The sequence below is a fragment of the Camellia sinensis genome, chromosome 4 (assembly GCF_055761805.1).
Source record: "Camellia sinensis isolate YWXY chromosome 4, ASM5576180v1, whole genome shotgun sequence".
NCBI lineage: Eukaryota > Viridiplantae > Streptophyta > Magnoliopsida > Ericales > Theaceae > Camellia > Camellia sinensis.
In genome coordinates this window covers 91811683-91826802 of record NC_138964.1, presented here as the reverse complement: position 1 = coordinate 91826802, position 15120 = coordinate 91811683, and the positions used below count along the sequence as shown (strand labels likewise).

The 15120-nt window shown below is 38.5% G+C and overlaps 1 protein-coding gene across 1 annotated transcript in view; it reads right to left on the bottom strand.

Moving 5' to 3' along the window:
* LOC145823901 (uncharacterized) overlaps window positions 1-9729 on the bottom strand; it is a 47119-nt gene extending 37390 nt beyond the window's left edge. The window contains exons 1-6 of the mRNA XM_082923454.1: window positions 7842-9729; window positions 7224-7312; window positions 7095-7145; window positions 6902-6992; window positions 6650-6810; window positions 6477-6538 (exon numbers count right to left, since the gene is read on the bottom strand). Of these exons, the coding sequence (XP_082779580.1) occupies window positions 6477-6538; window positions 6650-6810; window positions 6902-6992; window positions 7095-7145; window positions 7224-7312; window positions 7842-9729 (2342 nt within the window). The remainder of the gene's footprint in view (window positions 1-6476; window positions 6539-6649; window positions 6811-6901; window positions 6993-7094; window positions 7146-7223; window positions 7313-7841) is intronic.
* Window positions 9730-15120: the final 5391 nt, after the last annotated feature.

Here is a 15120-nt window from a genome sequence, read left to right as displayed (position 1 = left end):
CCAAAGTATTCAAACCCGGTACGCTCTGATACCAAGTCGTAACGCCCTCAAAATTAACCCATTATATATATATCATTGACATGCATTATTTAAAGAAAATAATTTATTAATTCATTCGTCAGAGTATTACTAAATAAAAGCATTACATGTAACATCGAATAAAATGCCCAACAGGCTTACATCTTTCCAAGCCAACACTTGGATACAAAATATGAGTTCTAACTCAATACAAGAAAAGCCCAAGGCTTGAATGTTTACATGTACTAATAAATAAAGACAATTAACTAAAGATAGCCTCCTTCAAAATCCAGAAACCAAACCCTCCCAAGCTAATTCCTTGGAGGTAGCTTATCACCTGAACCTGAAAATGATGTTCCCATAAAGGGTGAGCCACAGCCCAGTAGAAATATACTAAACCAAATATAAGCATTGAATAAAGCAATAGCATTCAATAGTTGGTTAACCAAGATAATCAGTTATATCTTTATACAGTTTCATGACATTAATGTCTAAACACGTTTTACTTTCCAATATATTAATTCAATATGGCTCAGAACCTGGCCAAACTTACAACAGTGTACTCTATATATCAAATTCACATTCTTCCAATATCAACAAACAAATGAGACTCAAGCTCAAACCAAAACACTTCATACTTCCAATTTGATACACATTTTAGTGCTGTATCAACAAAACACTTCAATATAAATAAGCACACATAAAAGTGATGCTAATGGAGTCCATCCCCTATCTCCTCCCAAACAAAATCCGGTTTAGAGGTCCATCCCCTATCTTCCCCTAAACCGTAGAGTACATCCCCTATCTCCTCCCACACAAAACAAAGTATGCAAACACATAACATATACATCACACAATCAATACACATAATGTCTGTATTAATTCAACAGTCAAAATTAATAACTCAACCAATGTGATTAGTTTCAGTTATACCTAATCCACATGCATTGTCTACAACAATCACGACTATCCTCCACCGATAGCCCAAAACAGTTATTTCTAGACTTGGAAATAACTATAACAACAATTCAATAGGCGAGTGATATAAATTATTCAACTACACCATTTAATCAATAATTTCCCAATTTCATGAATTTAACCCAATTCCTCAATTCCCTTAAATTAATTATACAAATTAATTTAATTATTACAACTAGGGTTTTTCCCAAAATTATCAAAGTAATCCCAACATATCAAAATACCAAAACTTAGAACAAAACTTATAAAATGGAGTAGGAAATCCCTACCTCGAAGGAAATAACCCGAATGGAGAAGACAGAGATGAATACCCAAATTTCAATGTGCTCTAAATCACTAAATATTCAGATTAAATGGAAGCCCTCGACTCGCTCTATCTTTTTAATAAAGGATCTAAGGTAGAAACCCACTCTAAGTAGATCAATCCTAAGAGAGAAGGTGTGTAGAGGGAGAGAGAACTCGTAACTAGGGTTTTGGAATATGAAAGTGTATGAAAAACTGATCTGAAACACGCTGCTGCCTATTTAAACCTGACAGGCTCGCTCGAGCGAAGACTTGGTCGCTCGAGCGACCAGATACAGAAAAGATACGCTCGAGCCAAGGAATCCTTGCTCGAGCCAACAACCCAAAAGCTCGCTTGAGCGAAAGAAATATCGCTCGAGCGAAGAACTCAAACCCTCAGGTCTGTAACCAGATACACGCTCGAGCGAAGGAACTCTCGCTCGAGCGAAGAACGAACTAACTCGCTCGAGCGAAGAAAAGCTCGCTCGAGCCAAAAACCTCTGCTCTCTAGTCTAACTACAAAACGCACTCCACGCTCGATCGAAGAAACCCTGGCTCGAGCGACGGACCAAAACAAAGAGCTCGCTCGAGTGGAGAACTACCAGCTCGAGCGAAGGGTCAAAATTCTGGGCAGTAACCCTTTGCTCCCAAGCTCAACCAACCTGCTACGAACCTGCCCATTGCATCCCCCAACTCAGAAATAGGAAATTAAAGGACGGTAACAATCGTAATACAATGGCAGGAGCTACGGAACCTAAGTCCGGATACAATAATCAAATGGAAAAAGACCGGGGTCGCTATAGTGACATAATCTAATTAGTTCGCAGAACAAAAGAGACAAGCACGGCGACGGACGGATAACGTTAGAGGGAAACTTTCATCTTGAGAGCTAAAAAAGAGAAGAATTATGAATGGGGTGAAAATCAATTGGAATTCAATTTCATCCTTTTGGATTTGAGAATTTAAAACTTAGGTCATTTAGAAAACCAAAAATACGGTCATTAAGTTAAACTAATACCATTAATCTACAATTACACGTTAAATCCTCTTTCTTAGAGGCCAAGCCAAATCAGTTTGAGGCCAATTAAGCTAATGAAACAATCGATGGCCACAGCTAATTCATTTCAACAACAAAAGAGAGAACGATGGAGAAGGACGGAGAAGGTTTGAGAGAAACTTTCTTCTTGTGAGCTAGAAGAGAAAAAGGAATAAGAAATAGGTAGAAAATCAAGTGGAATTCGAATTCATCCTTTTGGAGTTGAGAATTGAACACTAAGCTGATATAGAAAACCTAAAATGAGGTGCCTAAGCTAATATCCTTACGCTACGATTACTCAGTAAATTTTGTTTCTTAGACGCTAAGCAGTATTGGTTATAGTTAAACTTGGGCAATTATGCTAATGAAACAATTAGTGGCCTAAGCTCAAGTTCCTAGAACAAAAGAGTTGGATGCGTAGGGACGGAGACGTTTAGAGAGAAACTTTCGTCTCGAGAGCTAGAATAGAAAGTTAGAGAAAAGAATAAGAAATAGGAAGCCGATCATAGGGAATTCTAATTCATCCTTTTGGATTTGAGAATTGGCCTAATATCGTTAAACAACAATTACTTTGAAAATTCTATTTCTTAGGACCTAAGCAAGATTAGTTTGAGTTCAACTTTGGCAATTTTTTTGGGTGGATAAGTCATAAAATAAAAGACAAAAAACTTACACCAAAGACAAGGGGCATACCCCAGGCCCTAACCCAAACACTATACAGTAAACCAAAAGAAAACAAAAGCTAGCTATATACAAAGAAAAGACAGAAACTAAACTAATGTAACCATACATAATAATCAATGGCCCTAAACTAATTAGTTCCTAGAACCAGAGAGAGAAGTTTGGAGAAGGACGATGAAGGTTAGAGGGAAACTTTCTTTCTGAGAGCTAGAAGAGAAAAAAGAATGAGAAATAGGAAGAACATCAATGGGAGTTCAAATTCATCCTTTCAATTTGAGAATTGAACACTTAGTTGATTTAGAAAACCTAAAATGAGGTGCTTAAGTTAATATCGTTAAGCTATAATTACTCACTAAATTATGTTTTGTAGGCGCTAAATAATATTAGCTTAATTCAAACTTGGCCAATTAAGCTAATGAAACAATTAGTGACATAATCTAATTAGTTCGCAGAACAAAAGAGACAAGCACGGCGACGGACGAATAACGTTAGAGGGAAACTTTCATCTTGAGAGCTAAAAAAGAGAAGAATTATGAATGGGGTGAAAATCAACTGGAATTCAATTTCATCCTTTTGGATTTGAGAATTTAAAACTTAGGTCATTTAGAAAACCTAAAATGGGGTTATTAAGTTAAACTAATACCATTAAGCTACAATTACACGGTAAATCCTCTTGGAGGCCAAGCCAAATCAGTTTGAGGCCAAATAAGCTAACGAAACAATCGATGGCCACAGCTAATTCGTTCCAACAACAAAAGAGAGAACGATGGAGAAGGACGGAGAAGGTTAGAGAGAAACTTTCTTCTTGTGAGCAAGAAGAGAAAAAGGAAGAAGAAATAGGTAGAAAATCAAGTGGAATTCGAATTCATCCTTTTGGAGTTGAGAATTGAACACTAAGCTGATTTAGAAAATCTAAAATGAGGTGCCTAAGCTAATATCCTTACGCTACGATTACTCAGTAAATTTTGTTTTTTAGAGGCTAAGCAGTATTGGTTATAGTTAAACTTGGGCAATTATGCTAATGCAACAAATAGTGCCCTAAGCTAAAGTTCCTAGAACAAAAGAGAGTTGGATGCGTAGGGACGGAGACATTTAGAGAGAAACTTTCGTCTCGGTAGCTAGAATAGAAAGTTAGAGAAAAGAATAAAAATAGGAAGCAGATCATAGGGAATTCTAATTCATCCTTTTGGATTTAAGAATTGGCCTAATATCGTTAAACAACAATTACTTAGAAAATTCTGTTTCTTAGGATCTATGCAAGATTAGTTTGAGTTAAACTTTGGCAATTGAGCTAATGAAACGATCAATTGCCCTAAACTAATTAGTTCCTAGAACCCGAGAGAGAAGGTTGGAGAAGGACGAATAAGGTTAGAGAGAAACTTTCTTTCTGAGTGCTAGTTGAGAAAAAAAAATGAGAAATAAGAAGAACATCAATGGGAATTCAAATTCATCCTTTCGATTTGAGAATTGAACACCTAGGCTATTTAGAAAACCTAAAATGAGGTGCTTTAGTTAATTTCATTAAGCTACAATTACTCACTAAATTATGTTTCTTAGGCCCTATGTAATATTAGCTTAATTCAAATTTGGCCAATTAAGCTAATGAAACAATTAGTGACATAATCTAATGAGTTCGCAGAAATAAAGAGACAAGCACGGCGACGGACGGATAACGTTAGAGAGAAACTTTCATCTTCAGAGCTAAAAAAGAGAAAAGAATTATGAATGGGGTGAAAATCAAATGGAATTCAATTTCATCATTCTGGATTTGAGAATTGAAAACTTAGTTCATTAAGAAAACCTAAAATGGGGTGATTAAGTTAAACTAATACCATTAAGCTACAATTACACGGTAAATCCTCTTTCTTAGAGGCCAAGGAAAATCAGTTTGAGGCCAATTAAGCTAACGAAACAATCGATGGCCACAGCTAATTCGTTCCAACAACACAAGAGAGAAGGACGGAGAGGGACGGAGAAGGTTAGAGAGAAACTTTCTTCTTGTGAGCTAGAAGAGAAAATGGAATAAGAAATAAGTAGAAAATCAAGTGGAATTCGAATTCATCCATTTGGAGTTGAGAATTGAACACTAAGCGGATTTAGAAAACCTAAAATGAGGTGCCTAAGCTAATATCTTTAGGCTACGATTACTCAGTAAATTTTGTTTCTTATAGGCTAAGCAGTATTGGTTATAGTTAAACTTGGGCAATTATGCTAATGAAACAATTAGTGGCCTAAGCTCAAGTTCCTAGAACAAAAGAGAGTTGGATGCGTAGGGACGGAGACGTTTAGAGAGAAACTTTCGTCTCGAGAGCTAGAATAGAAAGTTAGAGAAAAGAATAAGAAATAGGAAGCAGATCATAGGTAATTCTAATTCATCGTTTTGGATTTGAGAATTGGCCTAATATCGTTAAACAACAATTACTTAGAAAATTCTATTTCTTAGTACCTAAGCAAGATTAGTTTGAGTTAAACTTTGGCAATTAAGCTAATGAAACAATCAATGGCCCTAAACTAATTAGTTCCTAGAACCAGAGAGAGAAGGTTGGAGAAGGACGAATAAGGTTAGAGAGAAACTTTCTTTCTGAGAGCTAGAAGAGAAAAAAGAATGAGAAATAGGAACAACATCAATGGGAATTCAAATTCATCCTTTCGATTTGAGAATTGAACACTTAGTTGATTTAGAAAACCTAAAATGAGGTGCTTAAGTGAATATCGTTAAGCTACAATTACTCACTAAATTATGTTTCTTAGGCGCTAAATAATATTAGCTTAATTCAAACTTGGCCAATTAAGCTAATGAAACAATTAGTGACATATAATCTAATTAGTTCGCAGAACAAAAGAGACAAGCACGGCGACCGACGGATAACGTTAGAGAGAAACTTTCATCTTGAGAGCTGAAAAAGAGAAAAGAATTATGAATGGGGTGAAAATCTAATGGAATTCAATTTCATCCTTTTGGATTTGAGAATTTAAAACTTAGTTGATTTAGAAAACCTAAAATGGGGTCATTTTTTTTTATTGGGTGAATAAAAAATAATATAAAACAGAAAGATTTACAAAAAATACAAGGGGCATACCCCAGGCCCTAACAACAGAAAAACAACACGGGCCTCAGCCCACAGACATCGAAGCCCAAAGAAACACAAACAAAAACACTAGACCAAACCTAGGAACTACATCCGAAAATTAGGAGAGCCAAAAGAAAACTTAGCCAATCGAACTGTACAAAGGCCATATCCTATGATGAATAGGGACCTTGTACAAAAGACAAAACCAGCAGCCAACAAGCACCACTACAACAGTCAAAAACTCCCTACACAACCCGTAGGGACGGGCACCATCACACCCACAAAACCTCCCTACACAACCCGTAGGGATAGGCACCTGTAACAAAATAAATATAATACAAAAATAGTAACCCAAGCAAACCGAAGTGATGAACCAAGAGGGGCCCATCCTACCGAATTGCTCAAAAAACCTGTTACACGAGACACCAAAGTACACATGAAACCTCCTACACAACCCGTAGGAGTAGGCAAACTGCAAACTACAACTGTGTATAAATAAAAATAAAAAGAAAGACCACTGATTAGCTCCCACTTGTAGCATGGCAAGGCGCTTGAAGCAGCCATCACCATGGTACATACACACCCTGCCAACTGCCACCCAAATCTGAACAGCAATCAGCCACCACTCCTCCACAGCAAGAGAGAAATAAACTGTTAACAGCCTCAGGTAACTACGGAATAAGGAGTTACCACACCACCGAACCACGACATGAACCACAACCAGCCATGGATAGAAATTACCACCTCCGTAATGAAGATCATAAAGCAGCAGAAATAACAAACACACTGTATACGACCTCCCCACACTCGGCCCACAGTAAAAAAACATTCTTACACTCCATATAGAACCTCACACCACTTGGCCCACACCTCACCAGATTTCTCAATAGAACAAGATAGGTAGTATACTTGAAAGCTCCATAAACCTACATAAAACATATATAATATATAAAAAATGTTAGAGCAAAACATGTATACTGTCTCTCTTCACTCAACCCACAGTGGCATAGAATACTTTGCTTGCTTACATCACTCAACCCTCCAATTAGCCACTTCAATGATATAGGATTCATCATAACCTGATAAGAAAGGAAAGAACCTACAAAAGAACACCTACAAAAGAACACCTACTCGACCCTAATTGTAGGTGAACTCACACCACTCATTCTCCTACCATCTGCAGTAGCATTGGTCGGCTGCATAATTTTGTAGGGAAGGTTCCATTTCTCCAAAAACCAGTGATCACCTGCAGAAAATTTAATGTTATCCAAAGAAAAGAGCCTACCCCTAACCATTTGGATAATAGAGTTAGTAACAACCTCTTCAGGTTTGTGGACCTTACTAAAGATTCTACTATTCCTCTCCATCCAAATGTGGTAGACAGTGCAGAGAAAAGACAACCTCAGAATCAGCATTTTCAAGGAATTACCACTGGTAGATTTAGTAGCAAACTCAACAGTGCCCAACCAAGACAGAGAAGGCCAGTTAGCATTACATTTGGCCATCATGCCACCCCAAACCCTAGAGGAAAAAATACACCTGAAAAAGAGATGGGAGTGATTCTCCTCAGGAGCTTGACAGAAAGGGCAGCAAGGATTAGAGACAAGACCAAAAGATTGAAGCCTATCACCAGTATTAAGTCTCTCGTTAATGGCCAACCAAACAATAAAACTAACCCTAGGGATTAAAGGGGGGCCCCCAGATAAGTTTAGACCAAGGGACTTTAGGCCCTTTTTCCCTCCACCAATCCCAAACTGACTGGATAGAAAAAGTACCATCAGCAGTCAAGCTCCAAACCGGAGTGTCTGAAGAGCCCGGAGAAGGTAAGAGAGATGAAGGAGTGGAGGAGATCCACTCCTTAATCTCCCAAGAATTAGAAACAGGCCACTTCCAAGAACAATTAGAGACAATAGGGCTAACCTTAGAACTGTCAGGAAGGTTAGTATCATAAAGGATCCTAGGCCCAAACCTCTGCCAAAGAGAACCTAGAGGGTGCCAGTTGTCATGCCAAAGAAACACATTGTCACCATTACCAATCTTAAATTTGATGAGAGGATAAATTAAGTTCCTAAGAGACAAAATTTTCCTCCAAACCCAAGACGGATCACTAGGGGTCTTAACGGACCAGAAACTCCTACCTTTGAGCAAGTAAGACTTAACCCATTGGCACCACATAGAGCAATCCCCGCCCGAAAACAAATACCAAACATGTTTGGCTATAGCAGCCTTGTTCCAGATTTCCAGATCCTTAAAGCCAAGGCCACCTTCACTTTTATTTCTGCAGATATACTTCCAAGCAATCTTAGCACTATGCTTTTTCATCTCAACCCCAGACCAAAAAAAGGATCTAAGAATACTCTCAATGTCGCTAACTATCTTCTTAGGAAGGATAAAAAGAGAGGACCAATACACCTGCATTGAAAACAGGATAGACTTTATGAGTTGGGCTCTACCAGCATAAGAGAGCAATTTATTGGTCCAACTTTTGATCCTCATGGTAATTCTCTCCACCAAAATATGGCAATCAGACACTTTAAGCTTAGTAGTGATTAAAGGCACACCAAGGTATCTAACCGGGAGGGAACCCTCAGTAAATTTTGCAATCTGAAGGATTTCCTCTCTAAGCTGTATACTACAACCCGAGAAGAAAATGTTACTCTTACTAGGATTAGGAGTGAGGCCCGACAGATTTCTAAATTCCTCCAAACCCTGCATGATAAGATTAACAGTACCAGGGTCCCCTTTGCTAAAAATCATCAGATCATCAGCAAAACATAAATTGACAATAATAAATTCTGAGATCCTTCTACCTTGGACAAAAGCAGATTGCACAGGATCAATCAGATCAGGGAGGGCCAATTTAAGTCTATTAGCTATGATCTTAGCAATGCATTTGTAGATGGTGTTACAACAAGAAATGGGTCTATAGTCACCAACATGCATAGGATTGGGAACTTTAGGAATGAGAGCAATGATGGTACTATTGACCTCAAAAAGAAGTTTACCAGTGTCAAAGAATGACTTGATGGCTAATGTGACATCCTTACCAACTATATCCCAAGAATTTTTAAAGAACCCAGCGGAATACCCATCAGGACCGGGGGCTTTATTGGCTTTTAAAGACCAAAAAACCTCCTTAATTTCAGTCTCAGAAACAGGTTTAGACATCAAGTCATATTGAGAAGGAGAGACTTTTTTATGCACCAAAGATTGAATTCTCTCAAAGCCATTATATTGGTCCACAAAGAGAGTGCCAAATAACTTGGTATAGAAATTGACAAAAGAGGTGTGGATATCAGAACTGTTAGTAGACCTAGTACCATCACCCATGTCAACACTCAAAATTTTCCCTCTGTTGATATTGCTCTTCACAGACCTAAAAAAGAATTTGCTATTTCTGTCCCCAAGCCCAAGCCATTGCACCCTGGATTTTTGAAGGGCAAGACTTTCTTCTAAGTTACTAAGCTCAATGTATTTTTTCAACTCCTCTCTCTCCTGAACTTGCAGCCCATTGTTCACAGGATCTTTATCCAGCTTATACTGGATCAGATCCAAATTAGCCTTAGCATTCTGAACACGAGTAGATATATCACTAAAATCCTTTTTGTTCAAAAGCTTAAGGCTAATTTTAAGATGCCTAAGTTTTTGACAGACTCTAAACATAGGAACGCCCCGGATATACTGCCCCCAAGTGTTAGAAACCGTACTCAGAAAATCTGGGTGTTGAGACCAGAATCAAAGTATTTGACGGGCATTAAGTTAAGTTAAACTAATACCAGAAATCAAAGTATTTTAGACCAGAAATCAAAAATGGGGTCATTAAGTTAAACTAATACCATTAAGCTACAATTACACGGTAAATCCTCTTTCTTAGAGGCCAAGCAAAATCAGTTTGAGGCCAATTAAGCTAACGAAACAATCGATGGCCACAGCTAATTCGTTCCAACAACAAAAGAGAGAAGGACGGAGAAGGTTAGAGAGAACCTTTCTTCTTGTGAGCTAAAAGAGAAAATGGAATAAGAAATAAGTAGAAAATCAAGTGGAATTCGAATTCATCCATTTGGAGTTCAGAATTGAACACTAAGCTGATTTAGAAAAGCTAAAATGAGGTGCCTAAGCTAATATCTTTACGCTACGATTACTCAGTAAATTTTGTTTCTTAGAGGCTTTTTTTGGGTGAATAAGACATAAATTAAAGACAAAGGATATACAAGATTACAAGGGGAATACCCCAGGCCCTACACCAACTATACAGGAAGATCAGTAACCCAGAAAACCAAAAAGCTAACGCAAAGAGAAACCAAAATCCAAAAAAAAATACACACTGTTCTGCAGCCATATCAAGAGAGATAGGGATAATGAACACTGCGAAGGACAGCTAAAAACCGAGACCAAAACAAACCCATAGCATCACTAAACATTGGTTATAGTGGCCTAAGCAGTATTGGTTATAGTTAAACTTGGGCAATTATGCTAATGAAACAATTAGTGGCCTAAGCTAAAGTTCCTAGAACAAAAGAGAGTTGGATGCGTAGGGACGGAGACGTTTAGAGAGAAACTTTCGTCTCGGGAGCAAGAATAGAAAGTTATAGAAAAGAATAAGAAATAGGAAGCAGATCATAGGGAATTCTAATTCATCCTTTTGGATTTAAGAATTGGCCAAATATCGTTGAACAACAATTACATAGAAAATTCTGTTTCTTAGGACCTAAGCAAGATTAGTTTGAGTTAAACTTTGGTAATTAAGCTAATGAAACAATCAATGGCCCTAAACTAATTAGTTCCTAGAACCAGAGAGAGAAGGTTGGAGAAGGACGAATAAGGTTAGAGAGAAACTAGTTCCTCGAGGGGATTAGGTTGAGAGTTTCTCTCTCTACAATCTAGAGAGAGAAAGCTCTCTCCGTTGTTACCCATGGAGTTTTGAGGGTTCCTTATCAGATTCTTCGTCTGGTTTGGGTTGTTTTTGTGTTGTTGTTGAATCTGGTCTTATTTTTATCCAGATTAGGAGGGTTTGAAGTTTCCTGGGTCGTTGTTGTCTTCTGATTAAGCTTCGGCCAGTGGATGGTGTTCAGATCATGGGTCGTTGATGTTACTCTGGGATTCTTTCTTGTTGTGGTTCCTGCTGGACATCTTTCCGATTTATGAGGGTTGTAGTGTTTGTGGGCCGTTTCTGGTTCGATTTTCTGGTGATTATGGAAGTGAAGCTGGGTTGGTACTCCGGGTGTGGGTGGCGCTTCGCGGGCAACGTTCTATGTTGCTAGTGCAGTTGTTTCCAGATCCTGGGGTGTGCTGTCGACGTGTATGTAGCGTTTGCTGACGGTGTCCAGACCGCGGTAGTCACGGGTATGTTTTTTTTTCTGTGACTGTTCCGGCGTTGCTTGAAGTTGTTCAGCTTCTTCTTCGGCGCTGGTTGGTTATCTAGGAGGTCTCCGGCATTGAGTGCCGCCGGAGATGTGTTTTTGTGTTGGTACGCTGGTCTTTCTGTTGACCAGTGCGATGCCTGGTGATCTATTAGCTTGTGCCAATGGTATTTATATATCATTAGTGATATACTGGGTTATGTTTACCGGCGATGGGTTACTGTTCCAGAGTCAGCTGTGTTGAGGATGTAGAGGTTCATCGCTGAGGTGGGTTTCACGCCCTTGGCGAGTGACCTTGTTTGTTGGTGACGCTTGGGTTGTGTTTTCCTGCATTCAAAAATGACGATGGTATTGTGGAAAACAGTGGGCTGAAGCAGCGGTTTTGCAGAGGTTCCGTGTATTGTGGGACTTGTCTGGGCTGAAGGTGATGTTTATATATATATATTATATTATATTATATATATACTTGTTATACATATTAGCTAGTGGTTGATGTGGGAGTCCACTTTTTTGAGCATGCTGGGTGTTCTTTTCTTGGGCACACAAGTCAGTTTTGTTGAAGAAGCCGTTGAATTTGGTGGTAGTATATTGTGAAGAGTGCGGCGTGGGGCCCACTTGATGTTTTGGGTTTTGAACTCATTTCTGGTTTGTTTCACGTGGGGTTTTTTTGTGCTTTTTGCCGCCCAGTTTTGGATTTGGTGGTGTGGTAAGTGGGGCCACTTGTGAGCTCAAAGTTGTATTGAAATCTTTCAGAAAATTTATGGTGGCCCACGTGCTTGACGTTGTCGTTTTGGGAAGTGCATCATGTGGGTGGTTTTGCCCACGGTTTTGGTATAGCAGGTAATTGTTTGTATTATATTCAAATTATTTTATAATTGAGCTATATGTGCTGTATATGGAGTTTGATGGGCCATTATTTTGGTTACTCTTAGTGGGTGGTGGGCCCCTTGTTTGTTTGGGGTCCACTTGGTTATTTTATTCCAAGTTTGGGGCGTAAAGTGGATTATAGCAGTGGGAAAGTTTTGGCCCACGGCAATTGGATTTTATGAAGATATTGGTGGGGCTCTTTTGCACTTTAAGGTTATATCATTTTATGGGTTTACTATCCACGGGTTATGGGCTTCCTCTTGGGCTCATCGTATATTGGTTTTTATTTCTGTGCTGGGTCTCAATTTTATTGATGAGCCATATATTTTGATTAGTCACGATGCAGCGGATCTTTTGTAGTCAGTTATTTCATGATGATTGATCGTGTGATCCTCATGTGACTCGATACGAGGGTGGTTTTGAGCCATCTCCACCAAGAGTGATCGGGGAGTCACTGCTATGGGGAATAGTGGTTCGATAACTAGCCGAGTTAGAGACTGGGAGATGAGCGGGAGGATAGCTACCGGTTTTCTGGTCGCTTCTTGTCTTCATGTGACCCATCTTAATTGATTGTATTGCCATGCCTGACATGGAGTGAAGGGGACACTGCCGTGGGGTTTGAGGCTTGTGATCTACCAAGGAAGGGACTGGGGGATGTGATGATTGCTCACATGTTTTGTTGGCTATGTATTGGTTTGTCGCAGCGGGACTATTGTTTTTTCACTAAACTTCTCAAGTCCGTTGATTATGGTGATTGACTTTGCAGGTTTCATGTGACTCAGCCAGGGTCTTTCATGGGATAGATATTTTCCTTCGTCATAGCTTTGGTTAAGTGGCTAGGATGTCGCGGCTATGAGAAGCGAGATGCTTATTGGATTCCATGATTTCATCCGAGGTAGAGACTGGGAGCAAGCGGGGCAGTTATTATTTTTTTTATTGGTCTTGTTGGGTGTTTAGTTAGTTTCATTTGTATTGTGAGTTTGTCTGTTATGTTTTATGAGTCTGTGGTGTGTTTGTTTATTTGTCCATATATTCACCCCAAGTTTCCATCTATTATCTCTGATGGTAGCAGGGGTTACTTGGGGACAAAAAGGATATATGGGCAAAGTGGGGTTGTGTTTTTTCTGTAGTTCTTTCGCTTTTGCGAGGCTGGTTCTATGTTGTAGGCTGTCCAATGGTAGTCTGTGGTGTTTTTTTGTTTTTTTGTTCATCTATTATTGTTGTAGGGCGTACCTGGGGTATGCCCCTTGTAAACTTGTACATTTTACTGTCTTTATTTTATGACTTACTTACCCAAAAAAAGGTTAGAGAGAAACTTTCTTTCTGAGTGCTAGTAGAGAAAAAAAAATGAGAAATAGGAAGAACATCAATGGGAATTCAAATTCATCTTTTCGATTTGAGAATTGAACACTTAGGCTATTTAGAAAACCTAAAATGAGGTGCTTTAGTTAATTTCGTTAAGCTACAATTACTCACAAAATTATGTTTCTTAGGCCCTATATAATATTAGCTTAATTCAAACTTGGCCAATTAAGCTAATGAAACAATTAGTGACATAATCTAATTAGTTTGCAGAAATAAAGAGACAAGCACGGCGACGGACGGATAACGTCAGAGAGAAACTTTCATCTTCATAGCTAAAAAAGAGAAAAGAACTATGAATGGGGTGAAAATCAAATGGAATTCAATTTCCACATTCTGGATTTGAGAATTGAAAACTTAGTTGATTAAGAAAACCTAAAATGGGGTCATTAAGTTAAACTAATACCATTAAGCTACAATTACATGGTAAATCTTCTTTCTTAGAGGCCAAGCAAAATCAGTTTGAGGCCAATTAAGCTAACAAAACAATCGATGGCCACAGCTAATTCGTTCCAACAACAAAAGAGAGAAGGACGGAGAAGGACAGGAAGGTTAGAGAGAAACTTTCTTCTTGTGAGCTAGAAGAGAAAATGGAATAAGAAATAAGTAGAAAATCAAGTGGAATTCGAATTCATCCATTTGGAGTTCAGAATTGAACACTAAGCTGATTTAGAAAACCTAAAATGAGGTGCCTAAGCTAATATCTTTACGCTACTATTACTTAGTAAATTTTGTTTCTTAGAGGCTAAGCAGTATTGGTTATAGTTAAACTTGGGCAATTATGCTAATGAAACAATTAGTGGCCTAAGCTAAAGTTCCTAGAACAAAAGAGAGTTGGATGCGTAGGGACGGAGACGTTTAGAGAGAAACTTTCGTTTCGAGAGCTAGAATTGAAAGTTAGTGAAAAGAATAAGAAATAGGAAGCCGATCATAGGGAATTCTAATTCATCGTTTTGGATTTGAGAATTGGCCTAATATCGTTAAATAACAATTACTTAGAAAATTCTATTTCTTAGGACCTAAGCAAGATTAATTTGAGTTCAACTTTGGCAATTAAGCTAATGAAACAATCAACGGCCCTAAACTAATTAGTTCCTAGAACCAGAGAGAGAAGGTCGGAGAAGGACGATGAAGGTTAGAGAGAACTTTTCTTTCTGAGAGCTAGAAGAGAAAAAAGAATGAGAAATAGGAAGAACATCAATGGGAATTCAAATTCATCCTTTCGATTTCAGAATTGAACACTTAGTTGATTTAGAAAACCAAAAATGGGGGTGAATTGATTTTGAAACAAGGTGTTAGGGGTTGTGATATAGAGGTTGATTATCATAGAATCCCATTTTCCTTTGTAGTTATACCTATGAGGGGTTTCGATGTTATTTTGGGTATGGACTGGTTATCGTCATATCGGGCAGTTATTGATTGCTACCGCCAGAGGGTCACTTGTTGTACCGTGAACGGAGAGTAT